The following is a 14,789-nucleotide window of genomic DNA, read 5'->3' as shown; positions in this document are numbered from 1 at the left end:
ATTCTAGGCTAGCCTCATCTATATAAGTGAGTTCTAGGCCAGCCTTATCTACATAAATAAGTTCCAGGCCAGCTAGGGCTATGTAAGTAGGACCTGGTCTTAGGAGACAAAATGCTGAGCAATCTCTGCTTTCATTGGTGGGTATGAGGTTAGTTACAATAACCTTGTAAGCTTTACTCAAGTCCTTGGCATTTTGTCTTCATAAATATTTTGGTTTGCTCTCTTTCCAGCCAAGGGAGCAACCAGTGGAGGTTTCCAGAAACTTGAAAATTTAGATCTTTCAATGAATCACAAGATTACAGAGGAAGGGTACAGACATTTCTTTCAAGCCTTGGACAACCTGCCAAACTTGCAAGTGCTCAACATTTCCAGGCATCTCCCAGAATCCATCCAAGTTCAGGCCACCACTGTCAAGGCTCTGAGTCAGTGTGTGTCCCGACTGCCCAGCCTCATCAGGCTTCATATGCTCAGTTGGCTCCTGGATGAAGAGGACATGAAAGTGATTAATGCTGTGAAGGAGCGACACCCTCAGTCCAAATGCTTGATTGTTCACTGGCAGTGGGTAGTGCCCTTCTCTCCTGTCATTCAGAAGTGAAGGATGCAGCTGAAGATTACTGGAGGTCTCAAAACCCAATTTTCGAATACATTTCACTCTAGACAAGCATTGTGTCCCCAGTACTTAAGAGACTGAGACAGGAGGGTCAAGAGGTTGAGTCCAGCTAGGTTATATAACAAGACCTGCTGATGAACCAAATCCTTTACTATTACATACACAAGAATATTCTTAACCTGTCAGGCTGTTAACTGTTTGAAAGCCTGCACGCCCACATTGAGCAGTCCTTGGCAATCCTCGTATGGTCCTGTCTAAAGACTAGAGCCTCACTCAAGTTCATACTGAGAATCCTCCATTGCCAAGGTCAACAGGAAGAGGCAGAGAAAGGAACATTGATCTGTGTAAAAGCCACAAGGAAGGAGCATTTGATGGAGGTAAGAAATGGCCAGTTTAAGGATGAGTCCGTCCCACCCATGATGAAGCACGAGTCGACTTTAGCACAGGATGCAGACAACTCTTTGCAGAGATGCTCTTTAGTCTTTGCAGGGCTTCTGTATAGTCACCAGCCTTGGTTTGGCCATGCTTGCTCACACCATCTCCCATCCATTGCGGATGTGAAAAAGAAAGTGGGCTTAGAGAAATCTGCTTTTGTTCCAGAGGCTTTTGAGAATTACATATATTATGACAGCTTTATAATTTTGTTGGGAATCCAGTCTGTTTTATGTGATTTGATCTTGTAAGGATTCCTGGGTATATTAACTTGATTGTGATAATTGTCATTTCATACTGGTCACTGCTCTAGAGGTGGTGGGACCTGGGAGGATGGAGTCAATAAATGAAGCCGACTACAATCTCATGCAATAGCCAGCTTTATTCAGAGCATCAGACAATTTATACTTGGGGAGTTAAGGGAGGTCACCTAAGTAAAGTTCTCTTGTGTTCAAGCTGTAGACAATTATAAAAACAAGCTGCATTCGGCAAAAACATGTTTTTCTACAGAACAGCATTTCTCAACTTGTCCTTCGAGACCATTTGGTCAAATGACCCCTTCACAGCAGTCACCTAGGACCATCGGAAAACACAGATATTTACATTACGATTCCTAACAGTAGCAAAACTACAGTTATGAAGTAGCAACAAAAATAATTTTATGATTGGGGTTACAACATGAGGAGCTGTATTAAAGGACTGAAACATTAGGAAGGCTGAGAACCACTCTAAAGAGGCAAATTAAGGATAATTTAAGCATTTAATTGAATAACAACAGTAAGCAATAATGAGCAATATGAAGTAAACTCAGTCCTATCTGCTACACCTAGGAGGAACACAAAAATACATTCCAAGAACAATTCCATGTTCTGAAGAAATCACAAGCACTCAGAATTCTCCTCACATGACTCTATTCTTGGACCATGTCCTGACACATAATGTATATAAGAAACACCTATGTACTTTAAATATATATGCCTTTTATTTTTCAGTTATCCTACAATAAATCTTGGAAAAAGATTCCTAAAGTTAAAAATAGAAAATAATTAGCATTGGTTATCTCTGAGAACTGAGGTAGACGGTCTTAATTATTTCCTCCCTTTTGTCCAATTTTGTCTTATAAATTGCCTGTTATTTTAATATTTAATATAAAAATTCAAGCTTGAGGTGTAGTTCAAAAGTGTGTGCCTACATAGTGTTCCTGAGATCCTAAGCACAATCTCTAGCACCACTGAAAATACATAAGTATAAAATTAAGTAAGGCCTGAAGAGAGAGCTCAGCAGTTAAGAGCACTGGCTGCTCTTTTAGAAGACCTGGCTCAGTGGTTAAAAGTAGTCATGGTTCTTGCAGAGGTCCCAGGTTCAATTCCCATCAATCCCATGGCAGTTTACAGTCATCTGTAACTCCAATTTCAGGAAATACAACATCCTTTTCTGGCCTCTCTGGATACTAGTCTAACACATGGTACACACATATATATGCAGACAAAATACTCATACCCATAAAACAAAAAATAAGTCTTTTAAAAAGAAAAAAGAAACATTTCTAGTAAGAGTTCAATGGTTCTGATTTATTCCTCAGCACTTAAAAAGGAAAAACAAAACTACTGAAATGTCTATTTCTGGTCACACACTCCATATCCCAACTCTGACTCCTTCAAATGGGCTGCTTTTCTGAACATCTGCTTTATTTTTAAGTTTTTGTTTTTTTTTAAAAAAGCAAAACAAAACCAGGAAGTCAATTTTATAACAAAGAATATTACACATAGAGCACAACTGAAATAAGTAATAGTAACTGTAAACTAATAAAAAGATATTAAATATGATTTTACTAAGCTCCAAAGGTCTAGAAAACAACTTTCATTGGAAGAGTTCTTTACAAGCACGGGTAAGTGTTCTTTCATGCTTACATCCTCTCCCCCAAGCTTTTATCTCTTCCATCCCACCCAAACAGCTGTTTTAGCATCACCAGCGACCTCCACATTGGTACATTCAATGACTGTGTTGCCACCTTCATCTTACTTGTCCTGTTTCCAGCATCTGAGCTACTGATGGGCTGGCTCATCACGGGTCTCTAGGAAATACCTGCTTCATCTGACCTTAGGGCCTCACTCCTGGTTTCCTCCTCAGACAGCTCCAGCTCAGTCCTCTGCTGTTCCTCTTCTAACCACTGGGGGGCATCTGAGTTCTCTTGACTGTGTGTGAGTGCACTTCCTGGAACACCTCATCCAGCTGAGTGGTCAGAGGCTCCTTCTGGAAGTCAGGTCATGTTCCACCTTGCAGCTAAAGGGAAATGCTCTCAACCTCACAGCGGCCTATGTACAGCCTGACCCTTGGCTCCTGCTCATCCCCATCTCCTTATGCTTCCTCTCACTCTGGCCACTGGCCTCCTTGCTTGTCCTTGAATATTCCACACACATTCTTATACAAAGGCATTTTCTGTTGCTTTTCCTAGGATGTTCTCTCATGCCATGGTTTGGAAATGCAGTCCCTCCTGTGAGCTACCAGGAATGGGAACTTAACCTACTGTGCTTACAGCTGGGGTCTTTGGAAGGTATTTAGGATAAGGTCATCAAGGTGAAGCTCCCACTGAATCCTAGTGGCTTCCTGAGAGGCCAAGTATGAACACATACACAAAACACACATGCACATACACAAAGCACACAAATCAAGCTCATTGCCTCTTTTGATATTATGCCTGATTTGAGCTCAGCACACTAGACAAAATCATCAGCCCTGAACCTCCAGAACTGTGGGCCAATATAAGCTTTCTAACCACCCGCTGTAGGCTATTTTCCATTTTGTGTCTGAGATGATAGAGTGCATGTGTATGCGTGGGTATGCATATGCCCATGTCTATGTGCCAAAGGTCACCACAGGTGTCTTTGTCACCGCTTGCAGTATTCCCTGGAGACCCTGGAACTTGGGGCTTTGAGGCTAGGCTGGGCCGACAGACCAGTGATGCTCTTGCTGTCCCTCTGCGCTGGCCTCTCCCACTGAGCCACCTCCACTGCCTACTGTCTTTAGTTCAGCCTTCCCTTTGTTGTTACTGCATCAGACGTGGTCTCATGTTGGCCAGGCTGGTCTTAAATGACGAATCCTACCACCTCAGCTTTTCAAGTAACTGGTGCTGTATCATATGCCAACATACAAGGCATCCTAGTTTCACCAAGAGCAATTCCCAGCACTTAAAAAAAGTTGAGTATTTGCCAGAATGAATAAGCTCAGTCCAAGTAAATGTACTGGGTACTAAAGGGAATAAAAATTAATGTTAATGTCTAATATCTGGCTGGAAGTTAACTGGATATATTAGTAATTAAATTTAACTTGCAAATTAACCAATTAAGCTATGCCAAATCTATAATAGCCAACAGTCATGAAAGGTAATATTCCCTCTAAAAGCTCAAGTCATATTTTGCAAAGCTACTTACTAGATATTGACTATTCATTAATTTAATAATACTTACTTGACAGCTAATATCTAGGCACATAGGGAGCTTAGTTAATTTAGTTTACCTAGCCAAAACTTAGGAAAGGAATAGCATTTACCATATTGTTTTTATGGTAGTGGAGATGAAACCCAGGGCTTTGTACATGTAAGGCAAGCTCTACCATGGGCTCCATCTCCAGCTCAACAGAGCTGATCTCATAACCTTTTCCTCCAGAGGTGAATGAACCAGGGAGAAGACTGAGTGCTTGACACCAACCCTCACCACAAGACTCTAATGAAGGCACACATGGAACTGTAAGGCCATGATGGGGAGAGAACGGCAGGGGCTGTGGTGATACATTGTGTACCCTAATAAAATCTGCCTGAAAATCAGAGAACAGAACAAGCCACTAGATCAAACATAGAGGCCAGGCAGTGGTGGCACATGCCTTTAATCTTAGCACTTGGGAGGCAGAGATCCATCTGGATCTCTGTGAATTCAAAGCCACAATGAGCTACATGGGATTGACTCAGTCTAGGAGAGAAACAGAGCCAGGCAGTGGTGGCACATTCCTTTAATTCCAATACTTGGGAGTCACACACCTTTAATCCTGGCACTAAGAAGGAAGTAATGGCAGGGCAGAGAAAGGTATATAAGGCATGAGGAGACAGGAACTAGAGGCTTTTCAGGAGGAAGATTCCTAAAGGTAAGATTCGGCAGTGGCTTGTTCCTCTGTCTCTTTGATCTTTCAGCATTACCCCAATCTGGCTCCAGGTTTTATATTATAAGACCTTTTAGGATTTGAGCAACAAGGGGCAACTGGGTCAGGCAGTATATATACATGAGGAGGTAAGGGACATCGGAGAGAGGGAGACAGACAAGGGAGAGTGCAAAGAGAACAATACAGCTTCTAAAAGACAACACAGTTAGGTGTGGTGGTACCTGTCTGTGATGTCAGCATCTGGGGGCAGAGTCAAGAGGACTGTAAACTGCAGGAAACTCAGGCTGCACAACAAGACTCTTTCAAAAAAGTGAAGAACAGGGCTGGTGAGACGGCTCAGCAGGTAAAGGCACCTGCCAACCAACAACCTGGATTCAATCCTTAGAACCTACACAGTAGGAAGGAGAGAAAAGACTTCACAAGCCGTTCTCTGATCTCCAGATGTGAGCCATGGGACGGGGACACACACACACACACACACACACACACACACACACACACACACACACACACACACACGCCGTTCTCCGACCTCCAGATTTGAGCCATGGGAAACACACACACACATACAACCCAGAACTCACCTTGGTTCCTGGCTAGCCAGTGTAGCCCCTGTGACATGAACTAGCTTTTGTTTCCCAACCTTAAATTGTCAATTTGTCCCACCTTCAGAAATTACCCTTTACCCGGGTAATAAGTCTGAGTAGTTTTCTTCCTGTATCTTTAAACAGACTCAACTTCACTGTATGTATCCCAAAGGAAAATATTTCAAACAAGGACTTTATTTGTTTGTAAAGGCATGAATAAAAATCTTCACACACTAAGGGAGTTACAGTTGTACAAGTGTGCTCAGTCACAGTTTTGGCAGACTGACTTCCATGTGCTCACAGTTCCACCATTCTCTTCCTCAAAGTGATCGTGCTCTAAACACACCCTACTGGTGAGTTAGGCCCGGACCCAGAACGGGAAAACACTGGTGATGACATCACTCAGCCAAGAGTTCCCAAGATGACGATGAGATGTCTGTTCATATCGACCAGGGACACCAACATACCATCTCCTTGGCAGAGAGCTGAACCTGAATTTGAAAGAAAAAAGTCTAGGCAGTCACATAATATTAAAAAAAAAGAAGAAATTGTATGTGTGTGTGTGTGAAAATATATGAGTGTGGAGTCAGAGACAACTAGTAGGCTCTCTCCTTCCACCCTGGGGACTGAACTCAGGTCATCAGGCCTTTGCCCTCTGAAGCATCTTGTCAGCCTCTAAATCTTATTTTTATACTGAATGCAAAGAATAAAAATATGCTAATATAAACATAATAGTAACTTTCAAAATTAAGGAATACTAGTATTGATCTGTTCTACTAGAATTTAAAACATACAAATTATCAAATCATGTGTTAAAACTTTTCATTAAAAAGTAGTGACTGCTACAGTCTAATGAGCATTTTTTCAATATAGTAAAACTAAAAGCCACTCAGAATTATAATTTTAGGTGTCTCTAGAGTTAAAAAAGGAACTAAAAATATTAGGGCCTCTAGAAAGTTACAAGAAGAACTCTGTGTAAACAGCCACCATCCCAGAGCCATGCCTGTCGGCCTCCTGCCATGATGATCACAGACTAACTCTCTAAAACTGTGAGCAAGCCCTCAGGTCAACGCTTTCTTTATAGGAGTTGCCTTGGTCATGGTGTCCCTTCACAGCACCAGAACAGTGACTAAGACAAGAGATGATGCAGTGTATTGCACACTGCATCGTTTATCCAAGTGTGTGTGTGTGTGGGGGGGGGGGGAGGTCCTGGAGAGATGGCTTAGTGGTTACTAGCACTTACTGCTCTTGTTAGAAGACCCAGGCAACTTATAACCACCTATATATAACTCCAGGTTCATGGGATCCAGTGCCCTCTTCTAGCCTTGAGGGCATCAGGCATGCACACAGTACATAAACACACATGTAGGCAAAACCTCCAGGCACACAAAACAGTTTAACTTAAAGTGCACGTGGGACTGGTGATCCGGCTCAGTGGCAGAATGTTTGCTCCCTGCATGGGGGAGGCCCTAGGTTCAATCCCTACTGCCCCCCACCCCCCCAAAGCAGCAAGCCTGACTGGCCAGTGGCCAATGGCACTGCAATTATCCTCACACCCTAAACCAGATTCTAAACCAGGTGTGATACGGCGTATCCATAATCCTCGCACTCTGAGACCGAGGCAGGACAACATGGAGTTGAAGGCCAGCCTCAGAATCTTTTCTCATAAAGCATGTTTTGCCCACATAACCAAACCAACCACCAGATATTTGGGAGATGACACTTTGACATCATGAAAATTTGATTAAGTGGGGATAGTTCAATATTTAATCTAATTTTTGGCAGTCTTTAGTGGGGCTGGGGAGTGAGTTCAGCAGTTAAGAGCACTTGCTACTCTTCTACAGGACCTTAGGTGAGTTCCCGGCACCATGTCACGGAGCTGACAACTACATGCAACTCAAGCTCCAGGGGATCTAACACTCTCCTCTGGCTACACACACACACACACACACACACACTTTTGAAAAATAAAATGTCAGTGGGGTGGTGGTGCAAACCTTTAATCTCAGCACTCAGGAGGCAGAACCAGGTGGATCTCTGTGAGTTCAAGGCCAGCCTGGTCTACAGAGTGAGATCCAGGACAGGCATCAAAAAAAAAAAAAAAAAAAAAAAAGCTACACAAAGAAACCCTGTCTTGAAAAACCAAAAAATAAATAAAATAATAATAATAAAAAATGTCTTCAGTATAGTTTTACATAAACTTTTTGACATTTCAACTTTTAAATGTTTAAAACACTCATTTTCCACTAACTATGAAAGTTATGCAAAGGTAAGATTAGTTCTTACAATAACAGACTTACTGTTTAATTTGTATGTGAGCGCTTTCCTTCTTTCTTATTTTGTCTGAAACCCTGTAAAGAGAGCAAATGAAAAGTTAAAAGAACAGGACACACACTAATAAATGTGAATCAACAGTTCAAGCCAAGCATGATAGCAAGCGTGGGTGGGGCAGGGTGGGGGATGGGGGTGGGTACAAGAAAGGAGATCAGCAGTCCAAGGCCGCCTTCAGTTTCACAGGAGTCTAAAGCCAGCACTCAGAAGACAGAGGCAGGGGGATCTCTGTGAGTTCAAAGCTAATCTGGTCTGCTTAAAAAACAAAACAAAACAAAAAGCCCTTGAGCCCAACTTAGCGACGCGCACCTGACAAGGCCAGCGTTCAGGAGACGGGCAAGAGATCTTGGCTTCAGGGCAGCCGGGCTAGTGCAGGGCCAAACTACACAGTAAGACCCTGCCACAAAGCCAGGAGACTGGGGTCACAGCCGGGCCAGTGCAGGGCTAAACTACACAGTAAGACCCTGCCACAAAGCCAGGAGACTGGGGTCACAGCCGGGCCAGTGCAGGGCTAAACTACACAGTAAGACCCTGCCACAAAGCCAGGAGACTGGGGTCACAGCCGGCGCTGCAGCATCTGCCTGACGTGCAAGGCTCTGGGTCTGCTCCCCAGCACTAAAGAACAACCAAATAAGTAGTCTGTTTCATGTGAGATATCGTACTAATTTTATTTAATAAAATGCCATCAGAAAATAAGTGTGCATTTTAAAAAGCAGTCTACAGCATTCCGATATGCTTTAAGGTGACTGAACCACGCTGGGCACGGTGGCACCCCTGTACCCAGCACCTGGAAAGCTAAGGCAGGAAGATTGCTGCAGTTTGGAGGGTGGCCTGGGCTACGGTGATTCAGAGAAACCTGGGCTACAGAGTGGGACCCTGCCCCTGCAAACAAACAAACCAACCCCAAACAACAGAAACAAAGTGACAATCACCAAGTAAAATACTAAGCTGGAGTTCACTTTTTCTTCCCTCACTGTTAGTGAATCTCCTGACCAATGACGTGACCTCACTCACTCACTCACTAAAGCGGAGGGTGTAGCTCAGGGGACAGCACTCGCCTCAGGTCCCACAGTCTGTAACCCAGCCCCCCACAAAGGAACAAACCGAAGAACTCACTAAAGAGAAAGTGCTAGAGTTTAAGAGAAAACTAAGTCCTCAAACATTGACTGTTGTCCTGGTCAGACTGGCCCCAGTGCCCTTCTTTCTCACTTAAATGCCATCTACATTTATCCATATGTGTGTCTGAATTGACATCCAAACAGCCCAGTTCTATCCCGGGAACAACATGGTGGAAGGTGAGAGCCTACACCTGCAAGCTGACTTCCGACTTCCACAGTAGCATGTGTGCAAATACACACACACACACACACACACACACACACACACACACACTATATAAATGTGATAAAAAGGTTTTTAAAAAGGAAAGTGTACTAGTTATTAGTCTACTACCCCATGGCAATCTGGAGAGCTAATAACCCCCAACTCTTGACTTCACTCTTGCATTTCCTTTTTATGAATTCTGGCCTGGGAAAAGTACAGTTTCATAGGAAAGCTATAAATTACTTAAAAGAAGAGCAAGGGTCCCAGTGGGAATTACTTCCTTCATAACTAATTTTCTGAACAGAACGCTTACCTTTCCTGGTCCCAATCCTGACCCTGGCATTGGGGGTGGTGGAGGGAGAAACGAGTTCCACGGAGCAGCTTTGGACTTGCTGTGTGGTTTACTTCCGAGGGATCTGGAGGAGTTTTCACTGTCGTCTGTTGAAGCTTGACTTTCATTCTTTATAAAGAAAAACAAACATTTTTGCTATGCAGAGGCAGAGCACTTGCCCAGCATTTGTACGGCCCCAGCAAAAAGACAATGAGAAGAGAATAGGGAGAGTGAGACTGTTATATAATGCCTCAGTGGGTCAAGTGACAACTGGTTATAATGCTTTTTCTGTAGTTAGTCCCCACCTTCAGGAACGGACATGTTCATCACCTTACCTCCTGAGTGCTCTGTTCTGAACGATTAGCTACTTCACAGGTTGGAGAAAGGAGATCAGACAGATTTTGCTCCTCTCTGTTTCCATATCCAGTATAAACCACAACACAGGTTTCTCTCTTGAAATCAATGGAAGCAATGGTAGCTGGGTAAACACAGCCGTCTTCTGACCAAATGGCAGAACATTTATCACCAACTTTCCACTACGAAAGAAATGAAAGACACAGACGTGCACACGTTACTTCTTTGGAAGAGAACAAACCATAATCCAGCTCTCCAACTGCAATTCCAACCCTCCCATCTACTTAATTACCGACACTGCTCTTAGTCCCCTGCATGCCCTTTCCCCAGACAGACGAACGGCTGTAATGATGAACGGCTGCAATGTACTCTACGCCTAAATGTGCCATGAAGAACAAACAGACCGAAAGTGTATGACACATCCAACACGGGCCAGAAAAAAGCAAGTGCTCCTCAAACATCAATACCCTTCCCCTTTGGGTAAAAATGACCTGACTAATGAGGCATCTAAATATTTACTTAAAAAAACAAACAAACTCAAAAACCAAACCAAACAAACAAAAATGTCAGCTCGTCTACATGGCTTTGTTCTAGTTCAGTGTGGGTTTGAGGCTGGGACACCCGGGCTGGGTGTGTACTAGGCAGCTGCTCTACCACTGAGCTATACTCCCACCTCAGACCTCGGCTTTTAAATTAGCAGACCTAGTTACCAAAACTCTTGTTTTCCATAATAGCTTCTGGATTGTTGAATTGTGTGGGAAGAAGGGGGGGTGGGTAGAGTTACTGATCAGCTACACAACACACACTCAGAATGCAAGGAGCTCTGGGTTTAATACCCAGCACCACAGAAGGAGAAGGAAATATATATATATATATATAGTATATATGATATATATATGATTGTATGTGTGTATATCATCTCTCCATCTCTATTAGCTTAAGAAAACAACATTGCTGATTCAGTTTACAGCCTCATTCACTCTAAGTAGCATCAGCAACCCTTTCCCTCAGGCTGGGCAAGACCCTGTTTAATAAATAAATAAATAAATAAATAAATAAATAAATAAATAACCTGTTTCAAGGAGGCGTGGCACTCTTCTTTTGGTTTTTATTCTTCTTAGCAGGTTTTCTTCTGGCTGTACCTTTTGGCTTATCTGAAGTTTCACAAATGTCACCCTTCTTTAGAGCATGCTATGAAAACAGTAATAGAAATAAATGCACGTGTTGTGGAGAAATACGTTGTTAAAAAGTCACCATTCCTAACATGACCGTTACCACTATAAGATGATCTCAAGGTTCCATCACCTAAGAAAAGTCTCAATATACTCAGGGATTCCACCCCCCCCCACCACCACCCCGGCAAAAAAATGTATGACATGAGGAAATAAAGAAAAGAGTGGTTAAACATTTCATACCTTAAAGGAAGCCACAGCTTTATCATAAGCTTTTGTTTCCCTTGACTGTGTATATTGTATATACTTATTGTATATAACTTTTCTTGTATTAGTTATAAGCTTTTTTAAATTTCAGACAAAAAGAGGGGAAATGTGGTATTGTGTTCCCCAAAATATTGTGCATGCTAATAAACTTAATCAAAAGCACGCCTTTGATTCCAGCACTTGGGAGGCAGAGGCAGGTGATCTCAGTGAGTTCAAGGCCAGCCTGGTCTGCAGAGTGAGTTCCAGGACAGCCAGGACTGTTTCACAGAGAAACCCTGTTTCGAAAAACAAACAAACAAAACAACAACAATAATGATGATGATAATAATAATAAATAAATAAAAATAAAAGTGTTTATTTTACTCTTACGGAGTGTCACTGTCGTTTAGGCCTCGAGTGCACTCTGCGATCTTGAATTCCTGAGCCTCCTGCCTCCATCTCCCAAGTGCTTGTGACCGTAAGCGAGCACCATGAAGCCTGGCTCTGATCTTCTGTCGTACACACTTGATACACCACAAGTCTTCCTCGTCTTCCTCACCTCAGTGCATTGCAGTAAGTAGCAACTTTTCAGCTATCAGTTACCCTTCTCTCTCAAATTTTCTTACCGACTATTATCTGGGAAACTCGGTCCTTCTAGTTACAAAGCTCTATCTAGAACGCAGCATTTTAGTCTCACTGCTAACGTCTGGGTCTTGACCTACATTTGGAGCATTGCAATGCCTCCTAACTGGTCTCATTGCTTCCGCCGGCCTGTCCCTGTGCCCGCACATCCCTCACAGTCACCCGGGACCAAAGCGCGGCTCCCAGCCACTCCGGCGGATGGGGAGCAGCGTGTGGATCCCTCACAGTCACCCGGGGCCAAAGCGCGGCTCCCAGCCATTCCGGCGGACGGGGAGCAGCGTGTGGATCCCTCACAGTCACCCGGGACCAAAGCGCGGCTCCCAGCCACTCGGGCGGATGGGGGAGCAGCGTGTGGATCCCTCACAGTCACCCGGGACCAAAGCGCGGCTCCCAGGCACTCGGGCGGACGGGGAGCAGCGTGTGGATCCCTCAGTCACCCGGGACCAAAGCGCGGCTCCCAGCCACTCCGGCGGATGGGGAGCAGCGTGTGGATCCCTCACAGTCAGGACCAAAGCGCGGCTCCCAGCCACTCCGGCGGATGGGGAGCAGCGTGGGGCCCGAGCGCGCACCGGCTCGGCCTCGGCCGCCGCCTCACCTGGCCGGTGCCACGTCGGAACAGCACCGCGTCCTCCTGCTCCGAGCCTGCACCGCCGCTGCCCATCGCCATGGCAAGCTACCGCGGACGCTGCCGGGGCTCGCCCCGTGACGACTTCCGCCGCGAGGGGCTGCTGGGACCGGAAGAGCACGGTGGCCCGGAGGCAGCCGGGACTCTTCCGCGCGCTTTAGGCACGTGGCTAAGGCGCTCCCAACTCACGCCTGTGACAGCTCTGTCCTCCTCTTTCTCCCCTTCCCTGTCTCCTAGCTCTTTCCCTTTTTTCCCTCTCATTTTCTTCCAAGTCACTTTCTTCCCTCCACGCCCCCCCCCCCATTTTTTTTCGTTTTTCAATCAGGGCCCCACACTGGTAGTTGAGGCTCGCTGTATAGAGTCCATGTCGGCCTTTGCTCCCCCAGCTTCCCGAGTTGGGGGATTACAGGTTCTGTCAAATTTGTTTTCCCTTTTCATCAATAGTTCTAGTATAAAATAATGGCGATGGCAGGTAGCCCGATAAAGCTGCACAGTAAGGGCGTCCTCTGCTTGTCGGTTCTTGAGGCACGCAGCAGTTACTGGGGGATGGACTGGTCCAGGGCCTTCCGCTTCGGTGTGAGGTGCCCATTGCATAGTGGGTCCCAGGTGAGGGAGGCCGGCCGTTTCCTTGGTCGGGCATGTCTGGTAAGTTCTTGGGTCTGGTTTCCTGATAGGATTTTGATACACCCATGGCCCCCATAGTTTCGATTCATCCCGATGAGCTTACAGATTGACTCCCTTGTCTGTCCTCGGGAATAAGTCACTGATCAATCCGTACTAGCTGGCCCCTGACAGATGGTGACATTTCTCGGTGTACCCAGAGGCTGCAACCATTATCCCCCAAAATGGGGTCAGAAGCTGTTGGGAGGGTAGAGTTGCCAGAGGCAAGCAGGTCTGAGTTTGGGGCCAGCCTGGTCTACATAGAAAGTTCTAGGTCAGTCAGAGGTTCACAGTGAGACCCCGTCTCAAAGTAAAATGGAGCCTCCCAGGGCAGGGCACAGCCTGGCAAATACCACGTGTTTTAGACTATACGGAGCAACTCAACAGGGCCCAGTGAGATTTCTGGGTTCTTGTGTCCCAGAATAAAAAATCAGAACAGGGACCTACCAATAGTAATGGTAATAGACATCGTTAGTTAAGAAAGAATGTGCCCAGCTGTGGAAGTGGGTAAAATATCTGGGAAGGGTACTGTAGTGTCCTGTCAGAATTTTCAGGAGAACTGTGGTCCCAGACATTTTTCTAAAGAGCTGAAAGATGATCAGTCTTCTGTAAATTCTATGCTAATAAGGGGAGTAGACTCTGCCTAAGAAGGAATGTACCCCCTCCCCCCAGGGATGGGATTAAAGACGTGCTCTACTACCACCTGACTTTGGATTTTAATGAACTATTTTATTTTCTAGTGATGAATGTAAGTTTTTTAATTTTTATTTTTAATTATGTGTATGTGTGTATGTGCATGTAAGTGAAAGAGAAGAAGTTTTGGCTCCCTTGTAATAGGAGTTAGGATCCTTATATCATAAGGACTTTAGTTTGAAACTGTTATAGCCAAAAGGTAGGAATTTTACAAGACTAAAAATGATGTTTAATAAGAGTAACGTGATAATACTCCCAATGGTGCCAGAAAGGGCCAGAGCCAGAAAATTGTTCTGAGCAGTTTGTCGTCCAAAGCTAATCTTTGGGTGATGTTTGTCAGCTCAGTGTATTATTATTATTGTCCACGTGGAATTGTTGTTGTGGGGCCCCATCATCTTTCTGGAGACTTCAAATTCGCTGTTAGGACTGGTCATGATTCCCTGCAGAAAATTGATAGAGACTCCAACACAAAAACATGTATAGGCATATCTAAATGAAGCCTTTTCCTAGAACTAGTTAGTACTCTATATGACCATTAATATCATAACAAAAGTTTAAAATATATGTTAATCTTATAAATTTTGATATAAAATTCATACCTTAAGAAAAGTTTAAAGAACCAAAATAGAAC

The 14,789-nt window shown here is 44.4% G+C and overlaps 1 protein-coding gene and 1 long non-coding RNA gene across 8 annotated transcripts in view; one reads left to right on the top strand and one right to left on the bottom strand.

The window, feature by feature from the left end:
• LOC102926929 (baculoviral IAP repeat-containing protein 1b-like) overlaps positions 1-1,409 on the top strand; it is an 80,006-nt gene extending 78,597 nt beyond the window's left edge. For all 5 annotated transcript variants that reach the window (XM_076551961.1, XM_076551962.1, XM_076551959.1 and 2 more), the window contains exon 15: positions 231-1,409. In XM_076551961.1, coding sequence (XP_076408076.1) covers positions 231-595 — 365 coding nt within the window. In that variant the 3' untranslated portion in view covers positions 596-1,409. The remainder of the gene's footprint in view (positions 1-230) is intronic.
• On the bottom strand, positions 1,407-12,882 carry LOC102926626 (uncharacterized). 3 transcript variants are annotated; one of them, XR_013044771.1, is made up of 7 exons: positions 12,776-12,882; positions 11,193-11,311; positions 10,102-10,302; positions 9,749-9,895; positions 8,082-8,132; positions 5,416-6,272; positions 1,407-1,615 (listed from the first exon to the last, which is right to left on the bottom strand). It is a non-coding gene; the product is annotated as an uncharacterized LOC102926626 (long non-coding RNA). The 3 variants fall into 3 exon arrangements; XR_013044772.1 differs by having other exon boundaries at positions 1,407-5,582; positions 5,779-6,272; XR_013044773.1 differs by lacking the exons at positions 1,407-1,615; positions 12,776-12,882 and adding an exon at positions 11,929-12,704 and having other exon boundaries at positions 5,958-6,272.
• Between the last annotated feature and the right edge of the window lie 1,907 nt (positions 12,883-14,789).

The sequence above is a fragment of the Peromyscus maniculatus genome, chromosome 15 (genome assembly GCF_049852395.1).
Source record: "Peromyscus maniculatus bairdii isolate BWxNUB_F1_BW_parent chromosome 15, HU_Pman_BW_mat_3.1, whole genome shotgun sequence".
Classification (NCBI taxonomy): Eukaryota; Metazoa; Chordata; class Mammalia; order Rodentia; family Cricetidae; genus Peromyscus; species Peromyscus maniculatus.
The sequence above is the reverse complement of the archived record's forward strand: the minus strand, read 5'-3'. Positions and strand labels throughout refer to the sequence as shown.